We start from the raw sequence: 11,471 nt of genomic DNA, 5'->3' as shown, positions 1-11,471 counted from the left end.
TGCTGGGTCCAGCAAGACTGAATCTAGACTACAAGAGGCATTCCCACACTCTTTGCAATTGTCAATTTCTATCTGTGTTTAAAACTACTGATAAGCCTTCGGCCTTACCTTCTATCCAACCTACATGAATGAATGAACTAGAGCCCATAGCAAGATACTGACTGTACTCAGGCTAATTGCTTTCCAGTTCTGGATCTGGAGCTAAAGATCCCTTGCAGGAAGAGCATCCCTGTTAATAATTTGGATGGTGGCAATCTAGTTCACCTTCCAGGTTCACTGAGAACATAGCTAGCACTTAACTGGCTCTGCAAAAATACCTTTTCTAGTTCTCAGTGGCTCTTTGTCAAGGAGTGTCCTCTCTGGGAGAGCTAACTGTTCTTCTCCAAGCTACTGCCCTCTTTAAATCTGCTATGAAAATCAGTTACCATTTGGCACAGAATGCTACCCTGAGGTGTTAAAACGAGTAAGGCAAACAAAGGTACTATGACAGTAGTAGACCTGTACAGAGCTTTTAAAGACCTGAGCTTTACCTGTGTCCTGTGCCAGATAACAGATGCCCTGGAGTGTCCCAGCTTGTTTCGACAAGGTCCTTTGTCATAATGTATAAGGAGAAAATCATCCTACAAAATATTAAATGAGAAGGTGGGCAATAAACAGAAGTTCTTCAAGTTATAAAATACTACATCCTGAGCACTTATAACCAGGAATCATACAGGAAGAAAAAGCAAGTGGATATGGCCAGGTCCAACCTTTCCAAAGTGCTTTGTTTACAGTTAGATGCCTTCACAAACAGTTTTGTTTACCAAGTGTTATATACCTATAGTGAATACTTCTTCCAAAGGCTCTCAAGATGCATATTTAAATGTTGGCATGAAGTTTAGGAAGAGGACCCAAGATGGTAAGATGATGGTTGCATACATACAGAAAGAGCAAAGGAAAATGAATACTTGTACTGCAGACTTCCCAAAGTTGGTTCCTTTCATTAGTTCAAGAAGAGGAGGACAATGCAGATTTTTCAGAAATTATGCTTGTCAGTCCTGACATCCTCTCACAAACCAGCCAAGATATCAGGCCTAGTACCAAGGGAATGCTGCTTTTTATCTGAACATGTGAGAAGCTTATGAGTTCAAGACTGCTAGTAAAGTATCCAAATGGGACAAACAGAGGATTTTAATAGTCAGAGTAGCCTTTGGGACCCTTAAACATTTCCTTTGCTATTGTTAACAATGCCATAAAGTAAAACTGATGGCATGGAATCAGATGTTGTATATTGTATATACTCTGATCCCCAGGCATGATAACAGGCTGATTTTTAAAAAGAATATAAACACATGACGGCAGCAGCTTATAGACTGGTAAATTCCTGGTGGCTGGGAGAACGTTGTATTCTTTTCCATATATCAGATCTATTTATTGTCCCACATAATACAATGAATGGTAAAGAAACCTGACTGCTAGTGACACACCAAATCTAGTTTGTCTGTTAAACTTCCTCAGACTAAGAACATTGCTATACTCATCCTGTAACTCCTTCAAGAAGGGGAACATTGAGAAGCCAGTACTGGAAAAAAAGCAACATCCCTCCCCCATATTAGTTGCCTTGTAAAGATTATCATAACAAAATTTTACTTTTTAATAATTATTTACTGACTCCCACAGACCAAATGCTAAGATCACACAGGTCAGACCTGTAAAACAGAATGTACAAATCCTATCAAATTGCCAGCATCAGCTCTGGTGGGTTGTGGTCAGAAGCTAGTGAGCTACTATTGAGTTGACTAATGAGACAGCTGGATGACAAAGCATGGAAATTCTAAGCTACTGAGAACAAGAATGCATGGTATGTACTCACATCAAGAGATTCCAGACAGTACCAGCAAAAGGCATGTTTGCAGTTCTTACACATCATTTGGGCACAGCCTTCATCTCGTTCAATGTAAACTTTACACTTTGGACAGCGTTTGATTGGAGCATCATCATCTTCCATTTTAAAACCTGAACTGTGGGAGAGAGTGAGAAATGAGCAAGATGTGTGGCCACATCAGTTCCAGCAGAATGTCTAAAAACTGTGCTAAAATGGCAAGCCTGCTTTTTCCTTTAAAAGAGAACGAGAAATTACTAGAGATTAAGGTATTCAACTGAGTTTTACTATTCAGGTATTTAGACTACACATTATTTTTCAAAGATATCTCAAAAAAAAGAAGTTTAATGACTACAGTCTCTACATAAAAGTTGGGACATTTTCTTTACCACATATTTTATCAACTGTTCTTGTTACCTAGGGATGCTAATAGATATAAACCAATTTTCACCTGGAACATATCAGATGAGCAGCAGCTAGTTCACACCTATATGCTTTGTACAGCTAGATAATTTCAGGTTTTTTTCTCCCTTTTTCTTTCTCAGAAAAGAAGAAGAAACAATCCCTTGATGGTACAACAACCCCAGACCACAATCCTTTGGATTGCAGCACCAAGGAGAGATTGCTTGTCTCTGCCCTCCTGGAGAATCCTCCCTAGAAACTTCCTTCCAAATCAAGAATCCTAAGGTTCTGGGGGCATGTCATTCTTCCTGAGTTGGTATCTTCATCTCTGACACAGTCCTAACAAGTCACTGTTCATGAGATAGAGTCAGCAGCTCCTCTTCTTGTCTTACACGACTGTGTAAAACCAGAGGTGTTCCCTCATATAGTGGGCACAACACAGAGCAATACTGAAACACTGGAAGAACATTTATTTCCCTTGAGCAGCTTTCTACCACATGCGGGTTTTATGCACACTAAGAACTAAAATGTACCTTAAGAAATGACAATTCCTGCAGCAACTGCCAATGGGAGATACAAGAATGACTGATGAGGAATCAACAGCTTGCTGGAAAACAGGACTGACTCTCGATCGACTGATTGATTTGCCCAACGTCAGGATAAAAGGACACATACTAATTACTCACACTAGGGGTGACTATTACAGAAAAGTGCTTTGTATCCATAAAATGTATATGAAACTCCAAATACATGGTAGCACAAACTGCTACGGGCACATTATGCTCCAAAACAATGAAAAAACAAACCTCAGTGGAGGGAAAAAATGAAGCATGAAATAAAAGCTAAAAGCAACCAAAACACTAAGCAAAAATAGATAAAGTTTCTTTACCTTGCCATGAAATTTAGCGAGCTTCAGTTCTTGTCAAGCACACACAAAAAGCATGTGCAAAAGTTAGTATATTTGACCAGGAACTCATCGTGACAGCATCCTAACTAGTCATCTATTACAGTAGAGCTTCAAAGAAGACAAGTTATGAGTAGCTAAGTCCAAGGCTGTGTAGGGCTTTAACGATGCCATGAACTGCACTACAGTCTTTGAAAAAGCCCAGACAGTAAGTGGAACACATGCACAACAGCCTTTCTTATTGAGTGGCTGCAGTATGCTACTGCAAATTGCTTAAAACAGAACCTAAGATCATTGACCAAAGTGCAGCGGTAAGGATGATTGACAGGGTATCCTAAAAATCACTGTCTGGCATGATGTTACCAACACACGCATTGTCTGGGGAAGCTGCAGCAACAAGATCTTCTCTGAAGGGAAGCTCATGAGCTGTCTGGATGTCATATTTTTCCCACTGGGGCAAAAGGGCAAAGGCTCAAGCAGCTCCTTTGTGCTTTTCTGGGAATGGCAGCAAAGAGGGAGGCTGCCAAGAGCTGTTTAGTTTTGGAACACAGCATTAAAAAAACCAGGAATGACTAAGTGAAGGAAACAGCTTTAAAACACAGTATCAGGAAAATACCTCTTTACTATTCATAATCCGATTTGTTCAACGATTGAGTGTTTAGCTTCTAAATACTTGATCTTTTGCAATACTTTACCTTGTTTCTCCTGGAAGAAAAGAGATTGGCATGTTCTCTTGACAGCCTTGACCTGGATGCCAATTAGATTTGCAAGCAGAGCAGAACTCAATGTCGCACGCTTTGCACTGGACCAGCTGGGGATCCTGTGGGCTTGATTCCTGGAGCTGGCAAACTGCCTGGCAAGTAGAGGATGGACACCAAGTCCGACACGGATCCAAAAGCACTTCTGCAAAGGGACGTAAAAGAACAAAATTCAAAGGGGGATACAAGACCAGCTTTCCATAACAATACATTCCAGCTGAGGTTGACTGGCAAGGCATTTGAAGACACACATTTTCAAAGGGACCCTTTTAATTTATGCTACCCACTTAGACGTAAATCTGGCCTGCTTTGCAGGTAGGCACCAAACTAAAGTGAGTTTCACAAGTCTGAATTAATTGCCCACTTTCATTCACTGAACTAAACTTCCTCTGGGAAAGAGATGGTTTTTTTTTTCAGCTGTGCTTGAAGCTAAATAGTGCATATACTATTTGGGTAAAACCCATCAGACAGCATTTTTACAGCACCTTGTCCAGTAGGACTCTTTCAAGCTGGCCTCTCCCCTAATGATTAGCATGACTAACAATAGCATAAGACTGTTATACAGTTTCATCTCATCTCTTTCTTGGATGCTTACATGCAAGTCACTTCATGTTTCAAAGCCCACTAAAGTCGAGAAAAACCTACCAATGGCTTCAGTGGTTTCTAGGCTGAGTCCTGCCCTCACCAAAATCTTACTGTAAGTTCTCTATAGCCACACCGTTCCATATCCCCACAAGCACAGTCAGTTTATATTCTTATGAACATTAACAAGGTTCATGTTATCATTACATTCAACTGCCCAGTAATTCTGGATGAGATGCCATCCTAGGAGACAATGTTGGTTCTGTGAAAGAGATCAGCCTACCTTCCCAGCCCCTACAGTACTGGTAGTCAACTTAAACAGCAAAGCTCAAAATAGAAGTCACTCCCTTCCTTAGTTATATAATACATAGCAATTTTCTCTCCTTAGTTTAGTCCCAGAATGTTGCAGTTCTGGGAATCACGCAGGCAAGAACAGAAACAATTACTTTTTGGGTTTTGTTTTGGGGTTTTATGTGATGACCAAAAGATCCATGCACAATGCTACTGCACAGACATGTACAGAGCCAGATTCTGATTTATAGGATTGCTCTGGAAAAATACTATCCCCACAGCATTCAGCAAGTATTGTCAAATGTGTTACCTCTTTCAAACTGTAGCTTCTTATACCTTTGCATGATTTCTGATGCAACCATGCACTCAATCTGTTGAAGGAAGGAAAAGGCAAAGACAATTTTCCAATTAGGAACAGCAATAATCTAAGGCATTTTAAACAGAAAGAAAACATTTGACTTTTGAAGAATTATTAAGAACATGTGTTGGCAACAATGGCAGCTGTAACTTAAAGAGCAAGACACATTTAAACATCTGTAAAGAAAAGAAAAAACCCACCCCTATGTACAGTAAAAGTATACCTACCTCATTTTCTTGCAGATGCCCTCGCTTTGGGCAGGCAGCATCAGGGCAGCTGATTGCTGTTTCTAGACCTTCTTTGATCAAAAGTTCCACATACTGTTTTAGGCACTGTGAGAGAGCCAAAGACTGAGTTAACTATCCCACCAAGAATAAACCACTCAGAGTTTTAGTAGCTTTCCTCTGAAAATCTGAAGAATTCAAACTTCTTTGAAAAAATAGGTACTACTGTGTCCCTTTTACAGCCATGGGGCATGCTCAAAGCTTTTGTCACAGTTATACCTTTAAGTAGAAAAGAGCAAATTCATTTCCCCATCAAATCATAAATCATTTAGCTTGGAAGAGACCTCCAAGATCATTGAATCCAACCACTAACTGGATAACTCTTCATTGATTTAAAATATGCAGCAAATTAAAAAATAACAATAATGGGGGAAAGCACAAATTGAACAGGTAACAAAGAAGGGGGAGAAATAATAAAACACCACCATGATAAAATCAGACTAACCACACTCCAAAATTCTTTATGTGACTGGAAACCACAACACAGCTTAGTAAGCAGTAACTACCCATAGACAGACATCTGTCAGGCATACAGAACGCAAAAGGGAGTTGTGTATCTTGCCTTCCACTCCTGGAAAATAACTATCTGAACTTTATGGTTAAAGAAATATCTGTTCCATAGGAAGGAAAAATGTGAGGAAAAAATGTGAGAATTACAAGTCCCCAAGGAACTACAGTTTCCATGGGGACTGAATAATAAATATTGGTAATACTAATACTCCCCTAGCAACCATAGCATTTTAGTCTAGCCACAACTGAAAACATAGCCTCTAACATAGCAGTGCACAGCACAACCATGAACAAAACAGAGAATAAAGGTGGATATTTTTGACTAAGGAAAAATTGTGACCAAACTTTGTTATTCTTGAAAAGCAACAAACCCCTCCACCTCCACGCTTCCCGTATCAAAGAAAGAGCTAATGTGCAGGTGTCTATTGGGAAGGCAAGGGAGCAATGGACTGATACCATGCAACTTCTATCAGGCCGACACTATGTAGAACAAAGGATGGTCTGTTTCACAGCGGCTGGGTCACACTGTGGTGTTCTGACCCTGCTTGTGAGCTCAGATACCAAGGGCAAACCAGAGACAATTACAGAAAGTGGCCCCTAACTCTGTGTGAATAAGGTGTGAAGCTAGACCAACAGCAGAATGAAAGAGATATTAAACAAGCTCAGCACACAGCTGTGTGGGAGGTGAGAAGATATATATACACACCCTAGAGCAAACTGGCAAAACAGGAACTTTCCAGACAGAATTTGCAAATGGTCTTCAGCTGCAGACTCACCACCAGTCTGGGAAGGCAAAGGGCTGCATTGACCTTGCTGAGGCTAGCATGCCTAACTGCAGATCAGAGCACAAAACTGCTTCTTCCTTCCAACCATGCCATCAAACAGCCCATCAATGAGTGCCTTCCAGCCTAACCCTCTGCATGTGTCTTGCAGCTGTTAAGGTCCTGACTTTGAGCCTCTTTCCTTTCTCTTTATGCCTCTTGATTTGATTATTCAGCTCCTTTCAGAGACCTATATTAAGACATTCTAGATTTTACCTCTTGCAGCTTGATTGCAGCAAAAACTTCACTTCCTGCCCACACAATCTCTGCTGCTCTGGTCCGCAGCTTTTCTGGTGGCATCATGCCACCATCTTGATAGCACAACAAATCATTTCTGTTAGTCCCCTTTCCCTGTGTCTCCCACACAATAGAGAAAACAGGACTATTTTTTTGAAGAAAAAACCAAAACAACAGAGACCAGATAATTGATATCTTTAAAAGTTTTAGTTGTGCAAAGAAATCAGTGTGTGACAGACTACAGTCTATGCCTTCCTCTTTATCAGCAGGGGCTTAATGAGGGCAACGGTTCACTTAGTCAATGTTTGCCTCACAGAAGGTTTCCAAGCCTTAACTGGGAGCTCTACAGGGCAAGTGGTGGAGCAGCTCAAGAGAACCACTAGCAGCAACCACAGCAGGCTGCAAGACCTAGGTACTAGGTTATGTGCCTTGGCAAGCTGTGATTTCAGCTGCAGAGAGGTACTAGTGCTCCTATAATGACACTGTTGGCTCGTCCCTTTCCTCTCCATTTGCAGATGCCAAGTGAGTATTAAAATGAAAATACATACATTTTTAATGCTAGCACTTAGCACTTATAGAAAGTACTTTTCAAGCTGAATGAGCTTTGTTATCATTAATCATTAATGTGGCTAATTCTCCCCTTCAACCTATTTGGGACCATTGCCAAAGCCTATTCGATTTGCTTCCCTTTCCTCGCATCTTCCAAGGAATGACACAGTTCACCCCTGTCACAAGCAGTGTCCACAGCTTTCCCCTCCCCCTGATGTGGCACCAGCCCCTGTCTCCTCAAAATCAGCACAGCCAAAGTGTACTTCTCATATTTCACCTTCTGAGAACTGTCATAATATTAAATATTGCTGTAACATAAGCAGAGGATAAAACACCCTGTCCATTCAAGACTTCCTTGCTCCAGAGATTCCTTGGGTGGAGAAGGAGTAGCTCAAAGCAAGACAATTTGAAGCACAGGGTACATGTGATTTCTCTTGAGAGCAGACATAAGATGTGCCATTGGTATGAGAAAATTTAAACTAGTTATAGTACCAGAAATGCAGCAGCATGCAAGTAAAACAAGGCAGCAGGATTAGGATTCAATTATATACTTATGAAAAATTCATTGCAAAACAATTACAAAAAGATGACAAATAAATTGTTGCTCATTTTCTATGCAACTTGTAGTTGATCCCATGCTGGTAGAAAGTACCTTCATAGCCTTTCCATTAAGGCAATAAAGTACTGTACAGCATGAACAAGAAATGTGGGAGTGTAAGTCACCCCAAACAGCTTTCAAAATGAATGGTAGTACATAATTTTTCTCAGAGAAAACAGAAGCTGAAATTGGATACCTATGGGCTAAGGTTGGAGCAAGGTCACAAGATATTCTTCTTGTCGTATATTGACCCTTATGAAAAGCAATATGCTGAGGAGCATCTTTATTCTTCCCTTAATGGATATGTGTCAATTGAAATTTATTTTTATATGAAGAAATACTTTTACTTGTTTAAATCCCATTTGTTTCTTTCTTTTAAAAAACACTCATTGTATTTCAATAATTAAATAACTATTATTTAAGTAAATCACACTTGGATATACTCTAAACCTATTGGAAACTGATGGGGTTTTCCCATACATTTCTGCTTTTTACAGCTTATAACAATCTTCAGGCAAGTTGTGTTGTTTTATGTTGCAACTGTAACAAATGGACAGACAATTGTAATAGCTTAGATTTCTGGTCAGCATACATTCTGTCAGAATACCAAACAACTCAGGGGAGGAAAAGGACAATTTTTATATGGTGGCACCCTAGGACATTAAGGTTGTTTGGGTTCCTTAACTATACAGACCTATACCATAACATTTAATTTTACAATGTCATGAAGGTTAAGACAGGGATCCCCATGAAAACTGCCACATAACTCTGGCAAATTTCCATAGACAAAGGCAAGCAAAGCACTGCACAACATGTGTGTTACATAAACTATATATAGACTACATAAACCATATACATAAGACACATACATATAAGCTATAAATGAAACTTTATCTAAGTATTATGTGAACTGCAGGTTAGGATGCATCTCATACCCCAGATGCTGCTAAGATCACCCAGAAGAGACCAGTTAGCTCCTCTGAGCACTACCCTCGTATTTTTCACTGTGCATGCATACTCCTTGTGCATCCTAGCTCTCTCCCCCTTCCATTCCTGTTGTCCTTTCTGGTGTGTGAATAACTTTTGATTTCACCTGGTAATCCAAGAATTCTACTGCTGTTTGCTGTCTCAATGACAAGAAGCAGGAGCACATCCACTTTGAGGAGTTTTGGCCCAGATCTGTTCTACTACAAGGATCAACTGAAAGCCCAACTCAGCAGTGGTTTTACTATAAGCAGCCTATATAAATTTGGAACACTTTTTTTTCCTTGCCTCAGAGACAGATGGCTAATAAAGGAACTACTTCCTTTCTGAAGCTGCCAAGCATAGCCTAGTATTTAAAAGCTCTGCAAGATGTATTGTACTTCTAACCTTTTGTACATCAAGGATTCATAGTCATAGAATCAACTGGGTTGGAAAAGACCTCCAAGATCATCAAATCCAACCCTACTGTCGTTACTAGACCATGGCACTACACAGTAAGGGATGTTCAGTGACCACTGAAGTGCTGTTGCTTTAGAGCCGCATATATTTTTGTCCGATGTTGTAAAGATCAAAATATCCTATGAGAATCAAAATGGTTATTTTGTGCCTAATTTCTAAACCATAACACAATCTTGCTCTGCTGCATTTAGCTCTAACAAACCTGACCAGGGCATAGCAAAATGTATATATAAGAATTAAATTTTCTGGCTTTTCATTTCCTTTCAGAAGAATTCCAGGAACAATCATGCTTTTTTTCTGAGGATGGTGCTTTGATTTATTTCACCTGACACCAAAACCCAAATAAACCTCATCATAATTCCTAAAAAGGACTCTGACTTGCATTGTTTCCATGTGGGGCAACACTTATCTACTATCTACTTTGAAAGAAAAAATGTGTTCACTTGGGGCCTAAGGTCATTTTGCAATACAAAATGCACATAATCAAAAACACTTGATGTTTTTGGAAAGTTACAACAAATTTACTTTTAAGAACATGCCACTGCTACTACTGCAGCAAACAAGCAATGGCTTTTCAAGATGCCACCTTATTATCTGAGAGTTAGGCAGGCAAAAAGATTATCCCGTGTTATTTTCTTAGCAGGTGCTAGGTGGATTTTGTCAAAATGTATGCTTCTGACTATACTAATGCTGCAGATGCAAGTGCCAAGTCATATGGGAAATTTTATAAATAAATGGATTTTGAAAGGCCAAAAAAGCATGACAGGATTGCAGAGCCAAGTATATCATCACCATATCATTTGATTTATTTCTTGAAACGTCAAATGTATTTTAGTGCTGGCACTAAGCCACAGTCATTCCCAAATGAAATGCACACTAGATGCAGAATCATCACATGCTGGTATTGGTAAAACATTTTTTAAAAAGCAAACACACAGTGATAAAAATCAAAAGGGAGACAATACAAAGAAGAAATAACAAGAAGAAATCTAGCATTTACAAAGCTCTAGAAGAGAAAGGGAATTAATTTTTTAACAATTTATTTAGCAATAGTAAATATTAAAGGTAGGTGAAGGCAGTTGCTATTGTGCACCAATATTAACCAGGTAAATAACCCTACACCTTGGGTGGATAAGAGTTTGCACAATACTACAGGAACACAAGGAAAAGCAGACATGTTTTTTCAACAAATGAGATTTTTGTAAAGCTCAAACGCAACAAGAAAATGTATTCAAGTAAGACGTTTATTAACATGTAGACTAAAAACTGCTGGTCTCAAATTCTCTATCATCTGCAGACCAGGATTAGATGAACTTCTGAAAATATACATATGCACACACAGTTACACAAACTTGCATTCAACCGCACGAAGAGTCAAGAAACGCTGGTTGATATTTTGTGATCCACATTACAAGTGACTCCAGGAGAGGTGAATGTAAAGATCCCTTTAGGCCTTACATTCTAGGAAAGAATTTGAAGAATATGGAAGGATATTGAGTGAGAAGCACTTATTTAGTAGTGTCTTATACTTACAAATCTATAGTTTGGTCTATAGGTCACTTTTGTGCTAATAGAATACTAAGCCAAAGCTCAAAATTCACGTGATGAGGCTATACAGATGAACAAAATTACTGTAACGATAACTTTTGATTGTATTTTGTAATATTTATGTTCTGCATGGCAATATCTTTTCTTGCCATAAGGCAGTGTAATACTAAGGTTATTCCACTGCTCTGTGCTAATTCCACTAAGCCAATTCTGCAGTCAGTCTGCTGAATAGGAATTTATACTGCTAGACACACTGCCTGTAAGACTTTCTGGTAACTTGATGTAATGCTCTATTTTAGCTTCAGATTAGAGTAGTACATAGTAA

At 39.3% G+C, this 11,471-nt stretch overlaps 1 protein-coding gene across 1 annotated transcript in view; it reads right to left on the bottom strand.

The window, feature by feature from the left end:
- Positions 1–11,471, bottom strand: part of RNF144A (ring finger protein 144A) — a 24,955-nt gene that overhangs the window by 2,912 nt on the left and 10,572 nt on the right. The window contains exons 2-6 of the mRNA XM_009071388.1: positions 5,384–5,488; positions 5,109–5,169; positions 3,863–4,070; positions 1,853–2,000; positions 531–620 (exon numbers count right to left, since the gene is read on the bottom strand). Coding sequence (XP_009069636.1) covers positions 531–620; positions 1,853–2,000; positions 3,863–4,070; positions 5,109–5,169; positions 5,384–5,488 — 612 coding nt within the window. The remainder of the gene's footprint in view (positions 1–530; positions 621–1,852; positions 2,001–3,862; positions 4,071–5,108; positions 5,170–5,383; positions 5,489–11,471) is intronic.

The sequence above is a fragment of the Acanthisitta chloris genome, unplaced genomic scaffold (genome assembly GCF_000695815.1).
Source record: "Acanthisitta chloris isolate BGI_N310 unplaced genomic scaffold, ASM69581v1 scaffold8923, whole genome shotgun sequence".
In the NCBI taxonomy this organism is placed as follows: domain Eukaryota; kingdom Metazoa; phylum Chordata; class Aves; order Passeriformes; family Acanthisittidae; genus Acanthisitta; species Acanthisitta chloris.
Note: the sequence above shows the minus strand (reverse complement) of the source record. Positions and strands in the feature narration are given on the sequence as shown.